Source organism: Lemur catta, chromosome 15, assembly GCF_020740605.2.
Source record: "Lemur catta isolate mLemCat1 chromosome 15, mLemCat1.pri, whole genome shotgun sequence".
NCBI classification, from domain to species: Eukaryota; Metazoa; Chordata; class Mammalia; order Primates; family Lemuridae; genus Lemur; species Lemur catta.
The window spans coordinates 668,900-696,383 of NC_059142.1; the positions used below are offsets into that span (position 1 = coordinate 668,900).

Consider the following 27,484-nt stretch of genomic DNA (forward strand, 5'->3'; position numbering starts at 1 on the left):
ATCTTTTTTGTACATGTTTGGTAGCTGCAGCACAAGTGACTGAAGTAGAACATGTCACTGCCATACATTTTTAACTCTCCTAATGGTGTGTCTGTAATTGTTAAATCTAAGTGTTTCCTCTCAGTAAAGCCTCCTGGCATGAGGCCTTCCTGCTTGACTGAAAAAAATTTTCTCTTTGAAAACCCCCCTTTATGTGAGTAGAATATCCAAAATGCCTTGGCTTTCAGGCCTGGCCTTTCCTATAGGAGCTCAGTGCCTGGATGGTGCCAGGCTAGAAGGATGACATAGGTAGGTATGGTCAAGCTCAACCATTTTTGCTCTTTAATCGATGATGCCCTTTGATGGATGTCATTTAGTGAAAGTGCTAAGTCTTAAGTTTCCTACCACTCTGGTTTCTTATTTTTAGACTTAACAAAGTTGTGAATAGCACAGTTGAGGAAAATCGATACCTGCAGTAACCCACAGGAAATAAATTGTAGAGTTCCATATTCTGGTATTGTGATTATATTGTTTTACATTTAAAAAGAAAATAAAAGAATCTTTTAAATTATATTTTTCCCCATCTTGCAAAGTATAGTGACCCCTGTTTTCCATTAAATATGAATAAAGACTATTTTTGCTTAGGGAAAAAAAAAAGTGAACGTAGGGTACAGAACTGACAGCAAGCGGGAAACCCATAAGGCACCCCAGCAGCAGGAGCACCCCAACAGGACAAGAGTCCAAACCGTCCCGGATGGTTAAGTGATACGCTATCATTCTATTTTCTACTTGGCAATTTCTATCTGTTGACACAGATTTAACATCACCCAAACATTTCGGAGTTTTAAAAGAGATTCTCTAACAATTTAATCAGAAAAATGGTCTACCCTCCTGTAACGAAGCAGGTGTGTTTATGTATTTATAGTTATTATTAATACTACTGCGGAGAAAGCGCGTTCTAGAATACTATAGAGCTGAGGGTAAACTGCTCTTTGGGGATTTCTGGACACTGAATGGCCTGGCCACCAGATGAGACACAACACAACCTTATTGGTGCTATATTTGCTTCAGCTCCACGTCTGCAAATATGCCCTGGAAGAGCTATGTGCTGTTGTATGTTCTTCTTTCCCAACCCTACAGGGGACATGTCCCAGGAAACAGTCCCAGGGCACAGGGCAGCTGAGCAGGTGGCACAGCCAGCCCCTCCCCTGCCACGCCCATTACTTCGGCTGACTCCACCATGGGCCTGGGGGAAGGAGCAAGCAGGTGAGGGTGTGTTCCCACCAAATCACCACCTCCCACTCCCACGCATTCCCTAGGTGCTTCTCTTTCTCTTACTGAGTTCTGCCCTTAACACACATGAGGGAACTGTAGGTTGAGAGATCAGGTAGGTAAACTTGGGCAGAATCACACCTTGCAGTTTCCAAGCTTTCCGCTGCTCCTCTTTGGCGATTATTTCCATGTCTTTGTCATAGATGTAGTCCTGACACAAAAAGCAGTAGATGCCTCCATACATCAGATCAATGGCTGAAAAGAGAAAGGAAGAAATACAAAGCTTAATTAGAAACTGCAAGAGAACACTTTAAGGCAGAGTTAAACACATAAGTGAGGGTTTTTAGACATCAACTGTTGGCAGCATCTCCCCACTCTGAAGTCACAGAGCCCCAGTCCAGAGGGATTTCCCCCCACTGAGACAGCTGAGGCTGAGCAGGTGAGGGGTGTGGGGGGGGAGGGGGAGGGGGAGAGAGAGAGAGAGAGAGACACAGAGAGGCATGGCACACATGCCAAAGGAGCTAATACTTGAGTACCAGGACCTCGGCTTTCTTCTCTGAATGTGTAATATTTAAAACAGTGGTAAAATTTCATAGAATATTTTAAATCCATAAAGATTTCTGGCCAACTGGCATAGAGTAACCACTAAGCTTCACTACATCTAGAATTCCTGATACTATTATAAAAAGGAACAGTAGCTCTTTGCTGTTACTTTTGTTGTTGGTAGCACTTGCTATTCTTAAGGACAGAGGTAAACAGTTTCTAACAGGATAACCCTGACTTTTTAATTTTTTAAAATTTCAGCATATCACGGGGGGTACAAATGTTTAGGTTACGTATATTGCCCTTGCCCCACCTAAGTCAGCGCTTCATGCGTGTCCATGCCTCAGACAGTGAGCACTGCACCCATTACATGTGTATATACCCATCCCCTCCTCCCCCCCATCTGCCCAACACCCGATGAATGTTATTACTAAATGTGCACTTAAGTGTTGATCAGTTAAAACCAATTTGATGGTTGAGTACATGTGGTGCTTGTTTTTCCATTCTTGTGATACTTCACTTAGTAGAATGACCTTGATCTCGTGACCCAGAGCTGCCTGCTGCCCACCTCTGGGTGGGTCTTGTGTACTTTTTCAGCTGCAGCATCTATGAAAGAAAAAACAGGACTAATAGCAGGGCTCTTAATTATTTTATTATAAAAATAAATAAGATAAAGTTCTTTGAATGCCTGGAAGAAAGGTCCTCTCTCAATTCAACAAATAAAAAAAAACCCAGGGTGGGCAGGATTCACCACGCACTGTCGGATGTCTGGGAGGCAAGGCAGACAGCAGTGCAGAGCACAGACCTGGAATGACCGGCATGAATCCCGGCACTGCCAGGCAGCCGTGATGCACCGTGACCACTGACTCCACTTCTCCAGCCTCAGTCCGGTAAAGTGTCAATAGTAACAGCACCAACACCTCGCAGGGTTGTGTGATGATTAAATTAGTACATAACTCAAGTGCGTCTCCTGATAAGCAATAATGTCTTTTAAAAAACCATGGTTTTATTATATTTTATTTATTTATTTATTTATTTATTTTTTTGAGACAGAGTCTCGCTTTTTTGCCCGGGCTAGAGTGAGTGCCGTGGCATCAGCCTAGCTCACAGCAACCTCAAACTCCTGGGCTTAAGAGATCCTCCTGCCTCAGCCTCCCGAGTAGCTGGGACTACAGGCATGCGCCACCATGCCCAGCTAATTTTTGCTATATATATTTTAGTTGGCCAGATAATTTCTTTCTATTTTTAGTAGAGATGGGGTCTCGCTCTTGCTCAGGCTGGTCTCGAACTCCTGACCTTGAGCAATCCACCCACCTTGGCCTCCCAGAGTGCTAGGATTACAGGCGTGAGCCACCGCGCCCGGCCTATATTTTATGTCTTAAGTCACTATGACTTGTATGAATACTGTGGTAGATCTTTAAAGTCCTCTGAAGCAGATCTACTAACACTCATTTTGTAAATGCACGAAATGCCACTGTAATGCATACTTTAAAATGGTTAATTGTAATATGAATTTTACCTCAATACAAAATTTTAAAACCGAAATCAACACCTACAATCCAGACAGTTCCCTTGGAAAATTACTTCATAGTCAAAAATACCTGTTCTAAGGACAAAGCCCTGACTGTGCCAAGAAAAATGGCTTAAAGTATAGGAATCTAACTACCTAAAATGAGAGCAAAACATTATCCAACGGATGCTGAGACGGCCCTTGCGTGGCAGGGGCTCTCCTCCTGGTGGAGGGACAATGTCTGCTTCTGATTTACACATTAGCTTACATGGGACTCCCCAAGCCAAGTGACAGAGGCACTGTGTATCCCACCCCTGAGGATGGGGGCAGACACAGCCCTCAACTCAGAAGGAGCTGACACCCCACCCCCATGCTCACACTCCCTTCTTGGGTAACTGAAATAACGTTTTTAAGATGACAAAGCTAAAGGTATCATTTTTAGTCCTTTTGTGGCCCATACAGGCAAAATCCCAGTACCTTGGTGACTCAACATAAAACAAAAACCTGCACGAAACTAACAAGTCTGCAATCAAACAGCTCCAGGACTCTCTATACTGCGCAGGCCTCAGTTATTATCTAGAACTCTGATACTCAGTGTAGCATGCCTACCACCACAGATGTGGTATACCAGCAAACTCGACTGACTGCACCAAGTAAGAATGAGGTTTTTTTTTTTTTTTGAGACAGAGTGTCACTCTGTCACCCTAGGTGCAGTGATGTCATCATAACTCACTGAGAACTCAAATTTCTGGGCTCAAGCGATTCTCCTGCCTCAGCCTCCTGCGTATCTGGGAGTACAGGCGCACACCACCACTGTGCCCAGCTAATTTTTCTATTTTTAGTAGAGATGGGGTCTTGCTCTTGCTCGGGCTGGTCCTGAACTCCTGAGCTCAAGCAGTCCTCCTGCCTCAGCCTCCCAGAGTGCTAGGATTACAGGTGTGAGCCTCGGCGCCTGGCCAAGTTTTTTTCCTGAAGCATGACTTTTACCACATTCCATTATGGCAATTTTTTTAGAGGGCAGGTTGGAACCGAGGAAATGAAGCCTTTAGTCAGCCCCTTCTCATCCCATGCCATCCTCTTCTAAACTTCCACAAGGCCTTTAACACGGACTCTGCTGCTACTTACATTCTGTTTCTAAGAATATCACCCACAATATTCAGGCAAGACTTGCCATAGGCCTCTCATGCTGCTCCAACTAAAACCCTGATGCCCAATGGAGTAAACTTCCTAACAGTCCACTTTAGCTCCCACTTTCTTGTACTACTGGATATTCCTTATGATGCCGAAAAACTCAGCCACAAGGAAACCAAAATTCCTTGTTCCCAATACAACATCAGGATGCTCAACTGAAGTGTCCTTGAACATTCTGCAACTCCCCCCAACACACAGGAAGACAGCCGATTATTCAGTCTGTGAAGTTGCTCCGGGATGATGGTGGGAGCAGAGACAAATCTGTGCTCAGCACATCCGGAAGGCCCAGACAAACCTGTGAGGTAAGACAATTGCATTCTTATTTTTCTCACCTATTAGTTTTACTTGTTTTTTTTTTTTTTCTTTTTTGAGACACGGTCTCACTCTATTGCCTGGGCTAGAGTGCAGTGGTGTCATCATAGCTCACTGCAGCCTCAAACTCCTGGGCTCAAGCGATCCTCCTGCCTCAGCCTCCCCAATAGCTGGAACTAAAGGCGAACACCAATACACCCAGCTAATTTTTCTATTTTTTTGTAGAAACAGGGCCTTGCTCTTGCTCAGACTGATCTCAAACTCCTGGGCTCAAGTAATCCTCCCACCTCAGCCTCCCAAAGTGCGTGAGCCACCACACCAGGCCAGTTGTACTCATTTAAGCTTTCCTTCCCTGCCCCCTTCCCCTCACTGCACCTGACACCAGTGCTTTCCCATGGCCCCATGCCTTTCTCCCCAGGGGCAGCATCCAAGCCCATTAATGCACACTCAGGCAGGACCCAGTGACCTGCTCTAGAGGGGCAGTCATTTACATATCAAAGTAAACTAAATGGCCTCTCCATTAATGTGGTTGGGGGGGTAGGGGAGAGAATAGGGGAATATGGAAACTGAGATCATATATTGCTCAAGAAAGAGTACAGGATCTGTGGTCTAACAAGCCTGGACTCAAATCCTGGCTCTGCCATCGCTTGGCTACATGGTCTGGACAAGATACCTGACCCTCTCCCACCTGTCAATAGCTGTTGCACAGAGTATCTATTCACACACTCCAGCACCAAGCATGGCAGCCCACCTCAGCCTCCGTGGCCCACCTGTACACAGGTGCGACACTGCCAAGCCTGCAACAATGCTGTTCAAGAGGCAGTTGCAGGACCCTCTCAAGCCCCGCAGGCATGGCTCACGGGACAGTCTGAACTCACTGAGCTATAAGAGAACAAGCATGTTTACCCAACTGTCTTTTAATATCTCCATATATTTTTTATCCTATTAAACTATAAGAATAATCTTCTTTGGGCAATCAACACTCACTTTCAGCTTATTAAAAAGTTCTGTTGAGTTAAAAACCTCAATCTCAAATCTCTTTCACAACTTTCATACCCTCAGGCCTGCAGGACCCACAGTCACATGACCTGTAACTTTTTAAAAAACCATTTTATTGAGCCATTCCACACAATTCACCCATTTAAACAATTCAATGACTTTTGGGTGTGTTGTTTTTAAATTGTGGTAAAATATACACAGCACAAAATGTGCCATTTTAACCCTTTTTAAGTATGCAATTCAGTGGCATTAATTATATTCACATGTCATGCAATCATTACTATTATCTATTTTTTAAACTTGTTCATTACCTCAAACAAAAACTCTGTAACCATTAAGCATTAACTCTCCATGTCCAACCCCAGCCCCTGGTAATTTCTAACTTACTGTCTACGAATTAGCCCATTCTCACGTAAGTAGAACCACACAGTATTAGTCATTTTACATCTGGCTTATTTCACTTAATGTAATGACTTCAAGGTTTATCTGTGCCATAGCATGTGTCACAACTTCATTTCTATTTATGGCCAAATAACATGCCATGGTACATATGTATCATATTTTGTCTATTCATCTACCGACGTTCACTTGGGTTATTTCCACCTTTTGGCTATTGTGAATAATGCTCAATGACCGCTGGTGTACAGATACTCGTTTGAATTGTTGCTTTCAATATGTTTGGGTATATTACTAGAAATGGAATTGCTGGATCATATGGTAAATTTTATGTTTAACTTTTTGTTCTAAGACACAGGATCTTGCTATATTGCCCAGGCTGGTCTTGAATTCCTGGGCTCACACTTCAGCCTCCCAAATAGCTAGGACTACAGGCACGTGCCACCAATGTTTTACTTTTTGATAAATTGCCAAACTGTTTTCCACAGTGGCTACACTACTGAAGTCATAAAAGAATCTTTTCTGAAAACAATGGAATGAAACTAGAAATCAGTAATGGAAGAAAAATAGAAAATTCACAAATATGTGGAATTGAACAAAAACACTAATGAGTCAAAGAAGACACCGCAGGGAAATCAGAAAATGTCTTGAGACAAATGAAAACACATTACACCAAAACTTACGGGATACAGCAAAAGCAGTGCTAAAAGGGAAACTTACAGCCGAAATGCCTACGTTAGAAAGAGGAACACAAATCAAAAACCTAACATACACCTCAAGGAACTGGGGGGAAAAGGAGCAAATTAAACCAAGTTTGCAGAAGGAATGAAATAATAAAGATTCTGAGAGTGGAGATAAATGAAAGAGAGAATAGAAAAATAACAACAAAAATCAATGAAACCAAAAGTTTCTTCTTTGAAAAGATCGATAAAATTGACAAACCTTTAGCTAGACTGACAAAGAACAAGAGGGAAGATGCAAATGACTAAAATTAGAAATGAAAAGTGAGGACATTACTACCGACCTTACCAAAATAAAAAGGATTTTGGGAGAACACTGTGATCAACTATACATTAAAAAATTAGATGAAACGGATAAATTCCTGAAAACACAGAATCTATGAAAACTGACTGATTAAGAAATAGAAAGTCTGGCCGGGCGCGGTGGCTCACGCCTGTAATCCTAGCTCTGGGAGGCCGAGGCGGGTGGATCGCTCGAGGTCAGAAGTTCGAGACCAGCCTGAGCAAGAGTGAGACCCCGTCTCTACTAAAAATAGAAAGAAATTATCTGGCCAACTAAAAATATATATACAAAAAAGTTAGCCGGGCATGGTGGCTCATGCCTGTAGTCCCAGCTACTCGGGAGGCTGAGGCAGTAGGATCGCTTAAGCCCAGGAGTCTGAGGTTGCTGTGAGCTAGGCTGATGCCACGGCACTCACTCTAGCCCGGGCAACAAAGTGAGACTCTGTCTCAAAAAAAAAAAAAAGAAATAGAAAGTCTGAATAGACCTATAACTAGCAAGGAGATTGAATCAGTAATCAAAAACCTCCCAACAAATAAAAGCCCAGGATCAGATAGCTTCACTGGTGAATTCTACCAAACATTTAAAGAACTAACACCAATCCTTCTCAAACTCTTCCAAAAAATGGAAGAGCAGGGAACACTTCCTAACTTACGGGACCAGCATTCTCCTGATATCAAAGCCAGACAAGAAAACTACACACTAACACCCCTTATGAACACAGATGCAAAAGTCCTCAACAAAATACTAGCAAACTCTTGCTCGCTCTCTCTTGCGCCCTCCACCTTGCATGGAATTATACAGCAAGGCCCTCATCAGATGACACTACTCGATCCTGAACTTCCCAGCCTCTAGAACCATGAGTCAAGTAAATTTCTTATTTTTACAAATTAAAAATATATATATATTAGCAAAGCGAATTCAGCAGTGTATTAGAAGGATTATATACCATGGCCAAGTGGTATTTATTCCTGGAATGCAAGGATAGTTGAACATAAAACCAATCGATCCATGTAGTACAACACATAAACAGAACAAAGGAAAAACGCCACATGATCATCACACTTGATGCAGAAAAAGCATCTGACAAAATTCAAACACCTTTTTCATGACAAAAGCACTGTGAATAAACTAGGAATAGAGGGGAACTTTCTCAATATGATAAAGGGTGTCTATGAAAAACCTACAGCTAACATCAAACTAAATAAATGCTGAAAGGCTGGAAGCTTTTCCTCTAAGATCAGGAATGAGACAAGGACATCCACTTTCACCATTTCTGTTCAACACAGCACTACAATGTCTAGCCAAAGCAATTAGGCAAGAAATGGAAATAAAAGGCAACCACACTAGAAAGGAAGACTGTCTTTGTTCGCAGATGACATGATCTTATATTAGCTGAGGAGCCCTTATCTGAGATGCTTGGGACCAGAAGTGTTTTGGATTTCAGATTTTAGAATATCTGCATACATACAATGAGATCTTGGAGAGGAAACACAAGCCTAAACATGAAATTCATTTGTTTCACATACAGCTTATACACATAGCCTGAAGGTAATTTTATACAATATTTTAGATAAGTGTGTGCATTAAGTTTGTGTTAAGCACTTATGTGTAGAATTTTCCACTTGTGGTGTCATGTCAGTGCTCAAAAAGTTTTGGATTTTGGAACATTTTAAATTTTGGATTTTTGGATTAGGGATGCCTAATCTATTAATACATGTAGAAAACCACAAAGATTCTACTTCCTATTCCCCACCAAAAACCTGTTCAAGCTAATAATAGAACTCGGCTGCAGGATACAAAAACCAACACACTTGATAGATGAATGAGGGAAAACAAAAAACAAACCAAAAAAACCCCAACATACCAAGAGCACCTTTCTATACACTAGCAATAAACAATCTGAAAAAGAAATTCAGAAAACAATTCCATCTATAATAGCACCAAAAAGAATAAAACACTCAGGAATAAATTTAACCAAGGAGGTGAAAGACTTGAACACTAAAAATCACAAATTATTGCTGAAAGAAATTAAATAAGATCTAAATAAATGGAAAGACATCCTGTGCTCATGGATCAGAAGATTTCATGTTGTTAACTAAGATGACAATAATGCACAAAACGATCTACTGATTTAATGCAATCCCTATCAAAATCTCAGAAACATTTTTTGCAGAAACAGAGAAATCCATCTAAAATCTATAAGGAATCTCAAGGAACCCCACACAGCCAAACAATCTTCAAACAGAACAACAAAGTTGGAGGACACACACTTCCTGATTGCAAAGGATAGTATAAAACTACAATAATCAAAATGGTGTGGTACTATAATAGCATAAGGACAGACGTATAGACCAACAGAATAGAGACCCCAGAAATAAACTCTCACATATACGGTCAAGTGATTTTTCAACAAGGGTAACAAGACTTTCCTAGAGAAAGAACAATCTTCAACAAACAGTGCTGGAAAAATTGATATCCATATGCAAAAGAATGAAGCTGGATGCCTACCTAACACCATATACAAATCTTAACTCAAAATGGATCTAAGACCTAAACTTAAAAGCCAAAACTATAAAACACTTAGAAGAAAATTTAGGGGGAAATCTTCATGACATTGGATCTGACAATGATTTCTTGGCCCTGACACCAAAAGCACAGGAAATAAAACGATAAAGTGTAATCCCGGTTTTTAAGCTTTATCTTATCAAATTTCCAATCCAAAGGACTGAGAGCTCTTCTTCCTCACATAAATGTTGACACTGAAAATTTACTGAAAAAAATAGGTTTCAGAACCTATATTTATTTTGTTCCACAAAATGGAGACTAAAGTGGTTCTAAAGTCAAAGGGAAACTCATTCATCAATACAAATGCAAGACAAAAGAGAAAGCACAGAATCAAAGACATGGGTATTGCTGTATATCCTATTTATATATTATGTCACAAAGGAAACATAAAACTAATTTCTAGCTTTAACAGATAGATCTTTCTCCCATTTCACGGTGTTGTTTCCTAAACAAAACCTTATAAAAACATTCATTCTAACAGAAAGGACAGAGATTATCTATCAGGTTGCTAAAATGAATTAACACCACAAATTTCTGAAGTGATTTTTATAGATGCCGCCGGGTAATAGTAAGATTCTTTAGACAATTTTCTTAAATACAAACATACATCCAGGCCGGGTGCAGTGACTCACACCTGTAATCCCAGCTACTTGGGAGGTTGAGGCAGGAGGACAGCTTGAGCCCAGCTTTGAGGCTGCAGCAAGCTATGACTGCACCACTGCATTCTAGCCTGAGCAACAGAGCAAGACCCAACAACAACAACAAAAACCACCAAATATATTTTCAATTTTTCATAACCCTTTTAACCACACTGAATCACAGCCCAGGTGTAACAGTAGCCTAAAACTGGTCTGAGAATCAGATATAGCAGGAATACTCATTTATGTTATTAAAAGCAAATGTCTACATTAGTAGATGCCACAGAATTCCACCACATCCACACTGTCCACAGTGTCTTCTCCCCCCAGTTACTCAGTGTAGGAAGTCATCACTCCCTACGGCCCCCATCCCCCATTGGGTTAGGAAGCCTGCGCACTGAAGCCGACGAGAGCCCTGTTTGCCGCCAGCTTTCCTTCCAAAAAGGTTAGCAAGCTCATAGTTACAATCTGAAAGCCCCCAGTTCCAAGTAGCCTTTTTGCAAACAGTTGCTATTAGTTACCGGTTGCATATGTGTTATGTCTACTGGTGATGACCCAGTTGCTCTAAAATAAAAACTCACAAAATCTGAGGTAAATTACAAAACAAAGCAAAGAATACATTTTGTTTTATAAATTTTCATGCTTTCTTTAATATGAGCTATCACCATGTCACCTAGAAATTAAAGAAATGTTTCCTTTACAACAATTGTAGCTGTTGTAAAACAACATGATGTTGAGGTGACAGCTTCCATACATCCATAATAAAACAGCTGGATTATAAACATATAAGATGGAGATCTATTTTGCCTTAAACTATCTCATTTCTTTTAAAAAAATTAAGAAAAGATCAGACACACTGCTCATGTTAGTCTCAATTAAAACTATGGGATTTGTCCTTTACTGTGTGTACTGCTTATAGAGAGCTTTAAGGGACACAGACTAAGGTAGTGACTTTATAAACTTGCATGATATTGTTTTCAATTAGGACTTTTTAGGCTAATGTTTTCCGGAGAGCATCAGATTACAGAACTTTAGAGGTAAATGGCCTAAAAATATCTTTAACTGGAACTGCTAGGTTCACATGAATTACTTCCTAAAAGAAGTCTCTGGTTTGGACTCTTTGAAAGTGATTTTCTGAAGGACATCCTAACAACTTCACAAACATTTAAACGAAAATGCTATTTTGCAGGATGAAAAGAAAGATTTAATGACCACAGTCAGAAAATAAAACCAAGAGAAAAACTTAAGTTTTATGAAACTTCCAGAATGTAGGATGAGTTTGAATTTTTAAGTCTATGAAAGGTAAATTTATCTAAATACCATATAAAAGGTTAAGCTAGCCTTTACATGAACCTGTATCATTAGAAACAATGAAAACCCATTTCTGAAGGCAATAAAAATCACCTGTGTACACCCAATTCCATGTTGACTTCAATAACCTAATATTGCATTAAGATCTTTCTTTGCAAAATTTTGCCTAATCTAATTCCTATGTGTTTCAAAGCGAAAGATGAGGGTCTAATAATTCATTAGCAGAGACAGCACTGAAGGTTTCTTATCAACTTTTCAAAGAAAGTTAGCTGGGCATCAACAGTGAGCCACTGTCATTTACCATTTAAGGTCACATCAAATGTTAAGGCAAACTGGGTAAATGATCCATTTGAGCTCAGTTTCTCTCTTTCATTTCTCCAGTAAAGTTTCACAAGAAGGGCACAAATTGTTTTGGATAAAAGAAATGTGGACTTTTCAAAGAGAGCAACTGTAAATCAAAATTCAAAGGACAGAAAGTTGGGGGTAATGACTATTCCCGTCTCACAAGGGTGCCTTACCCAGGTTGTGCCGTTTTGACTTCGCGTGCTCATGAATATGTTTCTTTGTAAAACAGCCAAAGAAGACACAGTAGAGGCAAGAATGAAGCCTGTTCAGGTGGACGCCGCAGACGTGGCAGACGCAGGACTTTGCCTGAAATGCAGAGAAGGGGAGAATAAGCAGTGTGTGGCATGACAGGAGTTCTCAAGCAAAGGGATCCACAGTCGGTACAGCGACAGGAGGAAAGCACACGGAATTCATCTCAAAGTCTTATGACTCTGAAAGATCACTTTGTTAATATTTCCAATTCCCCCAAAAGGGACTTAGCTCATTTAGCTAAAAACTAGCTCCATACAGGAAAAAATAGTCCACAACCTCAACCACCGAAACCTGGCAAGTACTGGGATGTTTCCCACATTCTCCTCCAGTGGTCCGATAGGGCACTTCCCAAACCCAGTGCCCATCCCCACTGCAGGCTAGAAACTCACATCCAGTCACCCTCAACCTGGACATCATTTTAGGTTTGATAACCCAGGTTCCAAGACTACAGCAAATTTAGAAGAAAAAAGAAAAAGGGAGGGGGACATGAATCAAAGCAAATATACAGGAACAAGAAAAAGGAACTGTTTATTACCAAGAAATAGACCAAGGAAACCTAAAATTTCAATCACAGCAATTCTGAGTGCAGTGCAAGCAATTCTTCCATGCTCAACTCACCCAGAATGCCACTGACTTATAACACTAAGGGGACGTGTGAACAGGGGCGAACCAGCTTCAGGAATCCCCACTGGGCAATCTGGGCACAATTTGAGCATAAAAATGAATAATAGCAAGAATGAATAATTTATACCGAATAAAAAGAAAATTCCTAAGTCCATAATAAATTAATACTACACACACACACACACACACACATCTTAGAAGTCTTCTTCACAGGAGAATTCCACCTCACAGATATCGTAAGACAAAAATATAAGCTCTTTGGCCTTGCACGGTGGCTCACGCCTGTAATCCTAGCACTCTGGGAGGCCGAGGCGGGTGGATCGCTCGAGGTCAGGAGTTCCAGACCAGCCTGCGCAAGAGCGAGACCTCGTCTCTACCAAAAAAATAGAAAGAAATGATTTGGACAGCTAAAAATCTATATAGAAAAAATTAGCCGGGCATGGTGGCGCATGCCTGTAGTCCCAGCTACTCGGGAGGCTGAGGCAGGAGGATTGCTTGAGCCCAGGAGTTTGAGGTTGCTGTGAGCTAGGCTGACGCCACGGCACTCACTCTAGCCCGGGCAACAAAGTGAGACTCTGTCTCAAAAAAAAAAAAAAAAAATATATATATAAGCTCTTCATTTTATAATCATCATAGTAATAACTGATTCAGGCAAGAATCATCAGTGGATGCTAAACTCATTGGGTAAAAAATATTGGGTCATTCACAATTAGCCAAAATATTGCAAACAGCCCAAGTATTCATTAATGGATGAGTGGACAAACTGTGGCATATATACAATGGAATATTATTCAACCATAAAAAACAATGAAATTACCGACACACACTACATCAATGAACCTTGAAAACTAAGTAAAAGAAGCCAGACACAAAAGATCATATATCCTGTGATTCTATTTATGTGAAATCCTCAGAATAGGTACATCCACTAAGATGGATCTGAGGATGCCAGGGACTTGGAGAGGGGGAACAGGGAGCAGATGAAAATGTTCTGAAACCTGATAGAGGTGTAGCAGTGCCTGCACAGCACTGGGGACATACAACACATTGCAGAACTATTCACTTTAAAATGGCTAGTTTTATGTTATATGAATTTCACCTCAAAAAAAATAAGTTACACATGGGAATTGGTTCCAGGACCCCTGCAGATACCAAAATCCGCAGATGTTCAAGTTCCTGATATAAAATGCTATAGTATTCGCATATAACCTGGGCACACCCTCCCGTATACTTTAAGTCATCTATAGATTACTCATAATACCTTACACAAGGTAAATGTTGTGTAACAGTTGCACTGCATTGTTGAGGGAATGCTGACAAGGAAAGAATCTGTAGGTACTGTCTGTCCATATGTGTCTGGAAGTGCAACTATCCTTTTTTATCCCCCCCAACCAAGTATTTTCAATCTGCACTTGGTTGGACCCACAGATGCAGAGACCAACTGCATACACATATGTGTGTGTGTGTACTGAGGCACTAGACGTTTACAGTTTCAAAGTATCACCCCAAGACTACTTTTGTTAGTTAAAATGGGAAAGGTTACCTTTACAACAGAGAACGCTGGCAGACTCCACCTTAACCAAACTTATCCCCCAATGGGATAGGCAAGGACAGAGGACACAGTGGCACCTATGGAGCTCCCACCAACAAGGCTCACCTTGAATTTGCCCATGAGGAACACTCATGAAAGTCAAAACTGAAGGACTTCTGCAAAGTGACTGACCTGAGCTCTTCAAAAATATCTCTGTAATGAAAGAAAAGCTGACTAGCTGAACAGAATCTAAAAAGACTCATGAAAATAAATGCAATACATGACCCTGGACTGAATCCCATATGCACATTTTTTAAGCCATAAAGGTCATTATTGGGAAAATTGGGGTATTTAAATATGGACAATATGTTACATAATACTATTGTATCAAAATTAAACCTTTTCTGTTAACTGTATCGTGGTTATGTAGGAGAACATCCCTGCTCTTAGGGGTAAACCATGTCTACTCTACAACCAGTTCTCAGATGATTCCCCCCAAAAAAGTATACAGGGACATAAAACAAATCAGCAAAAATCTAACAACTGATGAATCTAGGTAAATGTATATTACATTCATTTTAGTATTCTTGCTATTTGTTGTAGGCTTCTTAGTTTCAAAAGTAAATTAAGGGAAAACAACTATTAAGCTGAATGATATATTACCCCATAGCCCAATCATTCTACCCCTAGGCTTATATGCAACAAAAGACACCTAAAAGAACATTTACAGCAATATTGTTTGTAATAGCACAACACTGAAAATAAACAAAAATGTGAGAAGAATAAACCATGGCATAGTTATTCAACAGTATACCACAATGACAAAGACCCTGTGGTATACTCAGCAGTGTGGATGAACCTCACACATCTAATACCAAGTAAAAGCCAGGCACAAACAAGTAGATACTGTGCACATGTTCCCATACGAAAAGTACAAGAACAGGCAGAGCTTACTGACGGCTATGCAAGTCTGAACAGCAGAAACCCTCAGGGGTGGAAGGTAGGGACCAGGAAGAGGCACCAGGGGACTTCTGGAGCGTTAGGTGCCATCCCCTCTCCTCTCTGCGACTTGAGTTACGACTGCTTTATAGAGAGTCATCAAGGTATATGCTTTAAGAGGAATAAGAACCATTATACAAAACAAACATACAGTAATCTGTATGTATATACTGAGATATAAACGAAATGCTATTAAAATTAAATGGAGGCCGGGCATGTTGACTCACGCCTGTAATCCTAGCACTCTGGGAGGCTGAGGCAGGAGGATCACTCGAGGTCAGGAGTTCCAGACCAGCCTGAGCAAGAGTGAGACCCCCGTCTCTACTAAAAATAGAAAGAAACTATCTGGACAACTAAAAATATATAGAAAAAATTAGCCGGGCATGGTGGAGCATGCCTCTAGTCCCAGCTACTTGGGAGGCTGAGGCAGAAGGATTGCTTGAGCCCAGGAGTTTGAGGTTGCTGTGAGCTAGGGTGATGCCATGGCACTCTAGCCCAGGCAACAAAGCAAGACTCTGTCTCAAAAAAAAAAAAAAAATTAAATGGAGAACAACCATATTCAATTAAGGAGAATTGGGGGAAATCAGAAAAGTTTGTATATAAGAGGCAGAATTTGAGCAGAAAGCTCAAAATAATATGGAATTCTACAGAATAAATGTTTGTTTCTTATAAGGCAGGGGTCCCCAACCTACGGTGAGTTGTATATTTCACTATATAGTACAATGTTATAATAATAGAAATAAAGTGCACAACAAATGTAATGCACGTGAATCATCCCGAAACCATCCCCTCCCCCCACCATTCCATGGAAAAATTGTCTTCCATGAAAACAGTCCCTGGTGCCAAAAAGGCTGGAGACCACTGTTATAAGGGGTATAATCTCAATTCATATAGAATAAAAAGAATCCCTAAGAGAAAGAAGGGAAAAAAGTACTCATTAAGGACCCGAGTTACTCCTCTTTGGGTGACTGTCACACTTGCAGATGTGGACAATGAGACACAGGACCGAGGATGCCCAATGTAGGTGGTCTACCACTCACCCGGAAAAGACACATTTCCCTGGGCTGAGGGATCCAACACAGCTAAGAGATAGCTTCTCTTTCTAACATTAATCAAGCAGCCGACCAACAAGGCAAATGGTGCTAAATACAGAAAAAAGAAATCTGTCTTTGTTTGGCATATTCATAAAATCTTAACTTTATGTCTTTTGTACAGTCATGCACCACATAACGTCTTGGCCGATGGTGGGCCACATATACAACGGTGGACCCATGAGATTGTAATACCATTATTTGTATATACCTTGTCTATGTTTAGATATATTCTGATACACAAGTACTTACCACTGGGTTATAATTGCCTACACTGTTCAGCACAGTAACATGCTGTACAGGTTTATAGCCTAGGAGCAACAGGCCGTACCATATAACCTAGGTGTATGGCATAGGCTGTACCATCTGGGTTCATCTCCACTCTGTAAGGTTCACACAATAAGAAAATTGCCTAACAATGAATTTCTCAGAGCATATCCTCATCGTTAAGTAACACAAGACTGTATTATTATTCCTCTAATCAGCATGATCCAACAGAATGTTCTATTGTTGAGCCTAAGAAATACTGATTTATGGAAATGCCCCTATATTTTTAGAGACAGAAATGATTTCAGAAGTTTGCAAGGCTTTGCCCTGAAGGAATATGTGAACGTGTTAGTTCACACATCAAAAGCTGCCTCGCCTCAGGAGGGAGTCCCAATGGTCAGTAGCAGCTGCATTCCAAGGTGACACTGCAATCTCAGGACTGTGGTTCTAGCCTGTTTTGAACGACAAAGCAGGTTTGCATGGAGCCACGGGATGGGAGCTGATCAAAAAAGACATGCCATCAGCCCCAGAGGGACACATGCAGCTAAAGTAATTAGCATAAGGGACAGCTCTTGGTTGACTTCTGAAAAATCTGTCCTAATACACAATAACCAGAGCCACGATGTCTCTGTTTTTGCTGAAGTGATAGTTTTATCTTAAAACTTGGAAGTTTGTCCTAAAAAGATTTTGTAACCTTTTGTTCACATAGATAAAGTTAATTAAGGGATCTATTGAAGCCTTTTGGGAGACTTTGGACTTAGAACGAACCACCTTTTATTATGTAAATCTGTTACCCCTGGCAACCAATCAATGCACCTATACTATAAATACTTATGTAAAACTTCAGTCACAGTTTGATGATTGGAAGTCATTAGTCCTCAGAGTATCCTCCTTTACCTATTTTCATAAATCTATTCTTTACAAACTGTATTTTTGCCTCTGTGTATTATTTCTATTTCCTATTTTTTCATCCTTTGCGACGACCCCTGCCTGAGGGGCCTGAATTTTTGCTGGGAGAGTAGCTAACTCCCCGCATTCTACGATGCTGGAATGTTCTATGTCTGCATTGCCCATTACATTAATAGTAGCCACTAGCCACATGTGGCCACCAAGCTCTTGATATGTGGCCAGTGCTACTAAGAAACTGAATTTCTAACTTTATTTCATTTGAATGGATTTAAATAACACATATGGCTAGCATTGTACAGCATGGCTCTAGATCCTAAAATGGGCATTATTAAAGAGTTCTTTGCACAATATGTCTCCTGACTTCATTCACCACAGAAGCTAAAGCCATCTATGGAAACTGAAGTGGCTCTGACTGACAAACAGATATAAGACACATAACATCACTTGTAGGTCTGAAACCCAAAGGGCATGATGTTTAAACAAAGGCAAGTGATTAGTTCCCAGAACCTACCAATGTTACCTTACCTTGGAAAAAGCTAAATTTCAGGTCTTGAAAAGATTACACTTGATTCTGTAGACAGGCCCTAAATGACATCACAAGTGTCCCAGTGAGAAAGACACAAAGCCACATGAAGACAGAGATGGATGGAGTGATAGGGCTGAGTTTCCCAGCTTCTGGAAAAGGCCAAGAATGGAGTCTCCCCTAGAGCATCTGGAGAGAGCGCCCTGCCAACACCTGATTTTGGACTTCAGGCCTAAGAATTTGAGAGAGTTAAGTTCCTGTTGTTCTAAGCCACTCAGTTTGTGGTAATCTGTTACAGCAGCCACAGGACCCTAATACTGGAATCATGTTCGCTATTATTCTAACTCCCTTCTACCCACACTGTAAAGTTGGAAGATTAACTCCCTAGACAACCCTGCAGCTTGGGCTCCAACCATGCTTTAGGGCACATTGCAGACCACAGTGTTCATCTGAGTCAGCGAAGGTTGCTGGTGTGGCCCCCACAAAAGTGGCATTGTTCCTGGAGGCCAGGGCCAGGGCAGCTGCTTCCCAGTGTGGTGGCTTCCAGAGGTAGTAAGGCCCCTAGGTCAGCAGTGATGTTAGGTCAGTTTACTGGTCCTATAACTTCCTGCCAAGGGGGTAGCACGGCAAACTTCCCGGTCTACAGACACAGGAAGATTCTGCAGGCTGGCAGACTTTCCCAGAAACTCAGCCTAGAACCTACTACTCCCATAGTTTTTTTGTTGCAATAATTTTTGTTATTAAACCCCTTTCTCCTATAAATTAATTCAAGTAGATTCAGTACACGGCCAGTAAGTTCTGAAACACGACAAGGATTTGTGACAAGAACAGAAAAAAGGGATCAGTAATTTAAATAGATGTTGATTTTGCACAGTGCAAGAAACATACTGAAAGTCCATTAATTCCGTCCTAATTGTTTTTCTGAGGACCATGAAGCCTTGAGCAAGTGGACTCCCAGTTCTAATACTAATATTCCTCTTGGTATCTACTTTCTCACACCTCCCTCCTGCCCCAAGAAGGGGGACAGATCATGGAGTCAAACATGCATGGGCTCATACCAGTGGGGTGACTCAAGTGTATAGTCAATTCTGAGTCCAGGTTAAAGAAATGTACAAAGATGAAACAGCGCCTTAAGAGCTAACGCACATTTCACACACTACCCACAGCTTCCAACTACTATACTACTCATCCACTAAAACCTGGCAATTCTAAGCTAAGTTTAATCTTATGCATTCTCTTCAATGACTTTTTCAAGGTCTCAAAATACTCTTCTACCACAAGTGCTGATGTAAGTGAAGGTTCAGGTATAAATATTCTATTTTCTACATGAAAAAAACGTGCCACTAAAAAGCTAAACACTTGACTGAAATTAGACAATCTTCTCAAATAAATTTCCCAAACTCAGAAAGCTTAGAGCACCAGACTTCAGACCTTTGACTCTCAAGGCTAAAACAGATCTTAAAGACCAGGCAGGTGGTTCACACCTATAATCCCAGTGCACTGGGAGGATGAGGCAGGAAGATCGCTTGAGCCCAGGAGTTTGAGGTTGCGGTGAGCCAGGCTGACGCCACAGCACTCACTCTAGCCCAGGCAACAAAGCGAGACTCTGTCTCAAAAAAAAAAGACACATCAGTACTACAACCACAAGATGGAATACTACTCAACGATAAAAAGGGATGAACTATCAATTCACACAATGCATACTGCTAAATGAAGGAAGCCAGTCTGAAAAGGCTACAGACTGTATGAACTCAATTATATGTCATTCTGGAAAAAGAAAAAATCACAGAGATGGAGAATAGGTCAGCGGTTGCTAGAGGTTGAGGAGGATTTTTTTTTTTTGAGACAGGGTTTCACTATGTTGCCCAGGCCATAATCAAACTCCCGGGCTCAAGCGATCCTTCCACCTGAACCTCCCTAAGTAACTGCGACTACAGGCTATAGAGGACTTTTTATAGGCAGTGAAACTATTCTGTATAGTACCATAGTGGTGGATGCATCTGTCAAAATCCACTGAACTTTACAGCACAAAGATCAAAAATCTTAAATAACTGAAGAGGCTGTCAGAAAAAGCCAGAGTGGAATGCAAGCTATGGCAGAAGAATCTGATTGTATTATAGATATAGGATACAACCCCACTGAAAGGGAGGGAGAGGAGGCAGGGTACCTAAGTAACTTAGAAATGAGGGGAGAGTGTAAAGTAAGACTAAAGGCAAAAGGAACCGTACCTAAGCACTGTACTCTAGGAGATTGAGTTGTTTCCCAAAGCGGGGAAGGGGGTGTATAGGCAAACAATTCTGAAACCTCTACACATATATACCAAAACTGAGCAGATAGGTACATGGAATATGGGTGGTAGGTGCCAAGGTTCTCTCTGCCAGAGAAGTTACAGAGTAGCAGGAGGGAAGGCTAGAATCCATGTAGTAATAGATGAGAATGGGAGACATCAATATGAACTCACGTACAGCTTAATATGGATGTAGATGAATCCTGGAATAATTACAGTATGTATATACATGCATCTTCATACACATCTACTTCTCAGCTCTGTCCCGAGAGGGCCAAGAAGCCACAATACCCCAGCAGTAAAGAGCACACCAGTGCCCAGATCTTGGTTTCTAATTCCATCTCCACAAAAGGAACCAGAGATCCTGGGAGAATGGTAGTGTCTAAGGCTGGGGAAGAACACCCACAAGATGAGCCCAAAACATCTCGCAGTTCCAGAAAATAAGGAAGTGTTCAAAAACAATGTGGATATGTCAAAGGGACACAGGAACCAAGTGAACAACCTCTCAGTAGCTAAAGCTGGAACAATTTGAGCAACAATATAAATAACATAGTACTGGATAATAACCCAAAGTATAAAATACCCACAAGTTCATGCTGATATAAATGATTGAATAAATACATAAATGCGTGAGAATGGGCAAATCTTCCATAAAGAAAAACTCCAAATAATTTATGTAGCTACTCTGCCCTCAAGGAGGAGGAACTGTATACCTATGTAGAATGACTTCCTTCTAAAACGGACAGTATGTAAAAAAAGGGGAAGGAGTATAACTCTACAGTACAGAAACCTGACAAATATGACCACAGCTATGTGGTCGAGCTCACCAACAGTGGAAGGACAACTTGATGGCTTTACCCTTGATATTATGAGAAAGATACTGTGATGAGGAGAGCACCTTACTTCATGGTCTTCTTCCCCCAAACCCATAACCACAGTTGAACCATGAGAAAAACACCAGACAAACCAAAACTGGGGGACATTCTACAAAATACCTGACCAGAACTCCTCAAAACTCTCAAGTTCATGAAAAACAAGGGCAGTCTGAGAAACTGTCACCATCTGGAAGAGCCTAACAGGACATGACAATTCAATGTAATGGGGGATCCTGAGACAGAACAAGGACATTAGGTAAAAACCAAAATATCTGAATAAAATATGGAGCATGGTTAATAATAATGTATCAGTACCAGTTACTAGATGTGACGAATGTATCACAGTAATGGTAGGATGTTAACTGGGAAAGGGAATGGGGGGTGTGACACAGAAACTCTGTATTATCCTTGTTCTTTGTAACTTTTCTATAAATCTAAAATGATTCTGACAAAGATGTACTGTATGTATCAACATCAGTATCCTGGAGGTGGTATGACACTTCAGTTCTGCAAGATGTTACCCATGGGGAACTGGGAAAAAGATACATATGGTCACTGTATTATTTCTTATACCAGCAAGTCAATCTACAAATTCTCAAGGTAAAAACCTTAATTTAAAAAAAAAAAAAAAAGTGTACATTTTAGACCTTTTACTTAGAATGGCCTGTCCCCTATTTAGCATGAATGGTGTAATGATCAGAAAGACCTACTTCACCAATAAATTAATTCCTCAAAGAAACAAAGTTTGAAAATTCTACTTTAAAAAAAATCAGGAAAATAAGCTCTACTAATATAAATATAAATAAAAATATAAAAATAAAAACAATGATAGCACTTTCAGCAGTGCACTCACCACCACCCCAGCACCTGGCTGGGACAGCAAAGACTAATTCATAATTCAGTCATCAGTGGAAACCATGGCCCTCAGTCTATTATCTGCCAGACCATGTGTCCTGTAAGTCACTCCAGGTACAGTATTTTGTCTAAGCCAGTAACAGCAGAACTGTTATTCCCTGTAAGTGGTAAGAAATTTGTCCTATTTAACACACACCAAAAATGCAAAGGAGAGAGAATCCACTGTGGTAGTACTGAGTCCTAAATCATCGGAACCTTTTTTATTTTTTTGGTAGAGGCCGAGACTTGCCCTTGCTCAGGCTGGTTTCCTGAGCTCAAGCAATCGTCCTGCCTCAGCCTCCCAGAGTGCTAGGATTACAGGCATGAGCCTGAGCCTAACCCTAACCGTAAACTGGGCAGAAAGTTATCAAATCTGATCCTGTTTTTCTCACTCTTTGCCTATGAAAAGAAAAACCAAAATCTGGATACAATAACCATAACCCACTTTTCCTTAGATGACAAAACTTGTAACTTTTATTCATCCAGGGATTCATTTCTGTAGTAAAACTGTACCTGAGATGTCAAACTCAAAAGGCATCTTTGCTTGTTTACAAAGAGTATAATTTAAGTTGAAGTATGTTTAATTCAACTGAAGTATCTTTATAGGTAAAGTTCATATCATTAAAACCAAAAATGTCCTAAGCCTACAGATCTGCTGACAATCCTATGCAAACTGTCCAACTATTACTACCAGAGTTAAACTATTTCTCAAACCAACTCTTCCTTAACTGGGCCACTACAGAGTGCTAGAAATGCAGTTACACAGGACATAAAGTGATACAAGAAAATGACTCCCCCAGATCAGAGAAAAATAGATGAAGAACACTATGGATTCACTGTTGGTATATTGCACTGCAATAACTGACATCTGAATTTTGAAAGCAGCATTCATCACCACCTGTTCTTACTAGTGAGCAATACAGGTGTGGTTTAACAGCTTTCAAACTAAGCAACTGAAATTTGAAATTACAAAATTAACCTGACCATATACAGCAAAAAAAAAAAAAAGTAATTACTTCCTTTAGGAAACAAGCAAAGTTAATGATTTAAACTTGACTCCTTCAGCTTTGCTGAACATTACCAGGGAAGGCAAGAAGCAGGGCAGAGAGAGGAGAAAGGATGGAAGGGGAAGGAAGGGGAGAGAAAAAGAGGATTCCCTACTTAATCCAATGCAGAAATAAGGGTGCAGTGGCTCAAGCATATAGCCTAGCACTTTGGGAGTTTGAGGCAGCAGGACTGCTTGAGGCCAAGAGTTTGAAACCAGCCTGAACAACAGCAAGACCACCACCGTCTCTCCAAAAAAAGAAAAATTAGTGGGGGGGGAGGGGTTGGGGGCGGTGGAGTGCAACCTGCAGTCCCAGCTACTCCAGAGGCTGAGGCAAGAGGATCCCCTGGGCCCAGGAGTTCAAGGCTGCAGTGAACTATGATGATGCCACTGCACTCTAGACTGGGTAACAGAATAAGACCCAATCTCAAAAAAAAAAAAAGGAAGATGGGAGGGAAGGAAGAAATGAATCTTACACACATCTCAGGTCTTAATACAGAAACTAAGAACACAGAACAGCGAAAGGATTATCACCTGTAGAACATCGGTTTCAACCAAGCAATTTTTTTAAGGGTACAATTCCATTAGCAAGAGTTTCACTCTGATCCTAATGGAAGTGTTTCTTCCTTTCTGATTTTAGTTCATCCTAAGAGGTAATGTTTCCCAGCATAGATACTAATAAAAAATTTTTTTAAGAATTAATGTTGGCCGTGCACGGTGGCTCACGCCTGTAATCCTAGTACTCTGGGAGCCCGAGGCAGGAGGATTGCTTGAGCCCAGGAGTCTGAGGTTGCTGTGAGCTAGGCTGATGCCAGGGCACTCTAGTTCAGGCAACAGAGTGAGACTCTGTCTCAAAAAAAAAAAAAAAAGAATTAATGCTTAACATTCCCTACAATCTCAGATGTTAGTTTTCCCACAAAAATGCTCCTCAAGGTGGAAACTACTAACAACTCCCAATCTCAGACTGTACCTGCAAAACTAAGTTGTAAAAACAAGTTTATTCAGGTAACAGAAAGTAATGTTATTTTCTGATTTCCACATCATTAATAAGCCTAACTGCTTGGATGAACGTGATTCCTCGTTAAAGGCTCTTATCGCAGAAGGAAGAAACCCCACCTTCCCATCAACCCAACCTCTCATTTCAAACCCACTCCTCCGGAACTACAGCGCAAATCCTTAGCAGTCGTGGCCACCCGCCCCTCCCCGACGCAGCTCTCCACCGCGGCGGTGCTCGCCACGTCTCCAGCGCCGCCCGCTCCACGTCCGAACCGGGGCAGGCTAGCCGCCCGGCCCTACCGCCGTCCCTGCACGCCTCCAGCTGCGGCAACACCCTGAAGCCCTCCAGTCCCGGCGCGTCCGCCCGGGCCGGAAAGGACGGACACCTCGGGGTCCTGGGCGCTCGAGACGGCGGCGCGGGCTGACCGCAGCAGACCGCCACCCAGGCCCCGACAGTCGTCCTCCTTTTACTAATTTGTTTTCTCGGTGCCCCCATCCCGCCCCAGAACCCCGCAGGTCCTCGCGCCCTCCGCAGCCCCACGCTCGCCACGCAGCCCTACGGGACGAAACTGCCCCCGCCCACGCAAGCACTCGACCCCCAACACACAAACCCCGCCCCTGCCCCGTCCCACCCCCGCACCCCCAGGCGGGGAGGGGAGAGGAGGGGGAGAGGCAGGGAGAAAAGAGGAGACTAAGGGAGAGAGGAAAGGGGGGAAGAGGAGAGAGGAAGGGGGAGAGGGAGGAAGGGGAAAGGGAGAGGAGGGAGGGGGAGAAGACAGTGGGGGAAAGGAAGGCGCGAGGGGCGGAAGAGAGAGGACGCGGCAGGGGGAGGGGAGAGAAGGGCCCGCCCCTCCTCCTGCAGCAGAGCGCAACCCGGGTGGGGGCAGCTGGAGGCTCCCAAGCCCTCCCTTCCCCCGCTCCCAGGCCCACGCGGGGCTTAGCCCCGGCCTGCCCGCGAGCTGTGCGACACCGCGGGGGGACCGGCCCGGCGGGGTCTCGGGGGGAGCCGCACCTTGCGTTTGCGGGCCTCCGCCGTGCCGCTCCACACGAAGCACTGGTAGATGGCCCGCAGGTTCTGCTTCCAGTTGTCCACCTTGAAGCTGCTCAGGTGCGCGCAGCCCGGCGGTGCCACCGCCAGCTCGGCGTCCATGGCCTCGCCCTCGGGCTCGGACCGCGACACCGTGGGGGGCAGGGCCCGGCCGCGCGCGGGGGGCGGCGGCGACGGGGGCGAGGACGACGCCAGCTCGGCGTGGGGCTGCCGGTCGGCACGCCCGGCCGATCGAGGGACTGGCGCAGGGAACAAAGCGCGACGCACGGACAAAGAGGGGCTGCGCGAACGCCGAGGGGAGGCGGCGGCCGGCCAGGCACCGCCCTCGCGTTTCGCTCTCAGCTCGCTGGGGGCGGTGGGGGCGGAATTGCGTCACCTCGCCGGCCCCTCCCCGCGCAGGCGCCGGCGCGCCAGGCCCCGCCCCCGCGGAGCCCGCGCTCCGAGAGGCCCGCCCTTGCGCTGACGCTATTGGTCGCCCGCCGCCCCTTGGCGCCCCCGGCGTTTTCATAGGCTGACGGTACAGTCCATCTGGCTCAGGGCCGCCTCCTGGGGTGCTAGCTGCCAGACTTTCGAGCTCTCACACCGGGATCCAGGGGCCGGGGGCGTGCTGCCGATTGGTGACGCGGGTCGTCCCTAGTGGTACCGAACCGGTTTGCACCGGCCTGAGCGCTGCCGCAAAAAGGCGGGGCGACGAGCTCGGGGAAGCGCAGGCCCGGCGTCCGGCCCGAGTCTGCGCTTTTGCGGCCAGTGGCGTTGGCCACAGGAGTGCCCTCGTCTGGGGCTTTGTGTGGGCCCTGCGGTCGTCGTAGCCTCCGTCGGCTCTGCAGTGCCACAGCCGTGGGTTGGCCTGCCGTCTGCCTGCTCGACGCAGGCTGGGGTCCCTCCCGGTGAACCCGCGGCCCAGTGAGGATCCAGCCCAGCGCTACCCAACTGAAATAGGATGCGAGCCTCATACCTTTGAATTTCCTGTTAGCTACATGTTTTAAGTGGGAAAAAAACAAGTGAAATTAAATTTGGAAATATATGTTAACCCAACAAAGCCAAAATATTGTGAACTGAAATGAAATTTTAAGGCCCCCCCCCACCGGCTGACTGAATGGACCCTCTCGTGGCCAAAGGAAAATCCTAAAACTAAATTGCCTGCCAGGAGGAGGGTGGTCAGACCTGCGTCATCATGCCCCTCTCCCTTCTTGGGGACATCCTTTGTAACCCATTAACAAGCCTAAGGGTATTCAAGACAAACCTACAGGCCCTCAATTTGTTTTTACACAACAAATCTATGTTCGGTGGCTTATCTCTGATAAACAGCAACTATGTCAAAACATTCCAAGCCTTTAGACAAAGCTTCATTTCTTTAACCAATTACAAGCCAAAGAATCTTTAAACCCACCTGTAACCTGTAAACCCCACCCCCACCGCTTCAAGATGGCCCACCTTTTCCCGCCAAACCAATGTATGATTTCCACGTATTGATTTATGACTTTCCCTGTAACCCCTGTCTCCCTGAAATGTATAAAACCAAACTGTAACCCAGCCACAGCGAGTCCACTTGCTCAAGGCCTCTTGGGCGAGGCTCCAGGTCATGATCCTCAAATTTGACTCAGAATAAATCTCTTGAAAATTATTTTACAGAGTTTGGTTTCTTTTCCATTGACAATATTAATATCATTTAAACATGTACCCAATATTGTAAAGTTGTTAGTGAAATGGTTATTACAGTTAAGTCTTCGAAATCTGGTATTTACACTTAAAGCTGTCAACGGAAAAAAAAGACAAACTCTGTAAAATAATTTTAAAGAGATTTACTCTGAGCCAAATTTGAAGACCATGACCTGGAGACATGCCCAAGAAGCCTTGAGCAAGTGGATTTGCTGTGGCTGGGTTACAGTTTGGTTTTATGCATTTCAGGGAGACAGGGATTACAGGTAAAGTCATAAACCAATACGTGGGAGGCATACATTGGTTTGGCTTGTAATTGGTTGAAGACATGAAGCTTTGTCTAAAGGCTTGGAATGTTTTAACACATGAGCTGTTTCTCAGAGAGAAGCCACCAGACATA

General features: G+C 42.9%; 1 protein-coding gene across 4 annotated transcripts in view; it reads right to left on the reverse strand.

Annotated features, from left to right (window-relative positions):
• USP22 (ubiquitin specific peptidase 22) overlaps positions 1–25,758 on the reverse strand; it is a 46,314-nt gene extending 20,556 nt beyond the window's left edge. Inside the window, exons 1-3 of one of the 4 annotated variants that reach the window (XR_006729021.1) lie at positions 25,390–25,754; positions 12,258–12,390; positions 1,393–1,506 (exon numbers count right to left, since the gene is read on the reverse strand). Coding sequence is in view for 3 of the 4 variants with exons in the window: in XM_045527169.1 (XP_045383125.1) it covers positions 1,393–1,506; positions 12,258–12,390; positions 25,390–25,527 (385 nt within the window). In the remaining variant the exon portion in view is untranslated. Of the gene's footprint in view, positions 1–1,392; positions 1,507–12,257; positions 12,391–14,617; positions 14,687–25,389 lie in introns of those variants that run through there. The other 3 variants (XM_045527169.1, XM_045527167.1, XM_045527168.1) reach the window with 3 other exon arrangements.
• Between the last annotated feature and the right edge of the window lie 1,726 nt (positions 25,759–27,484).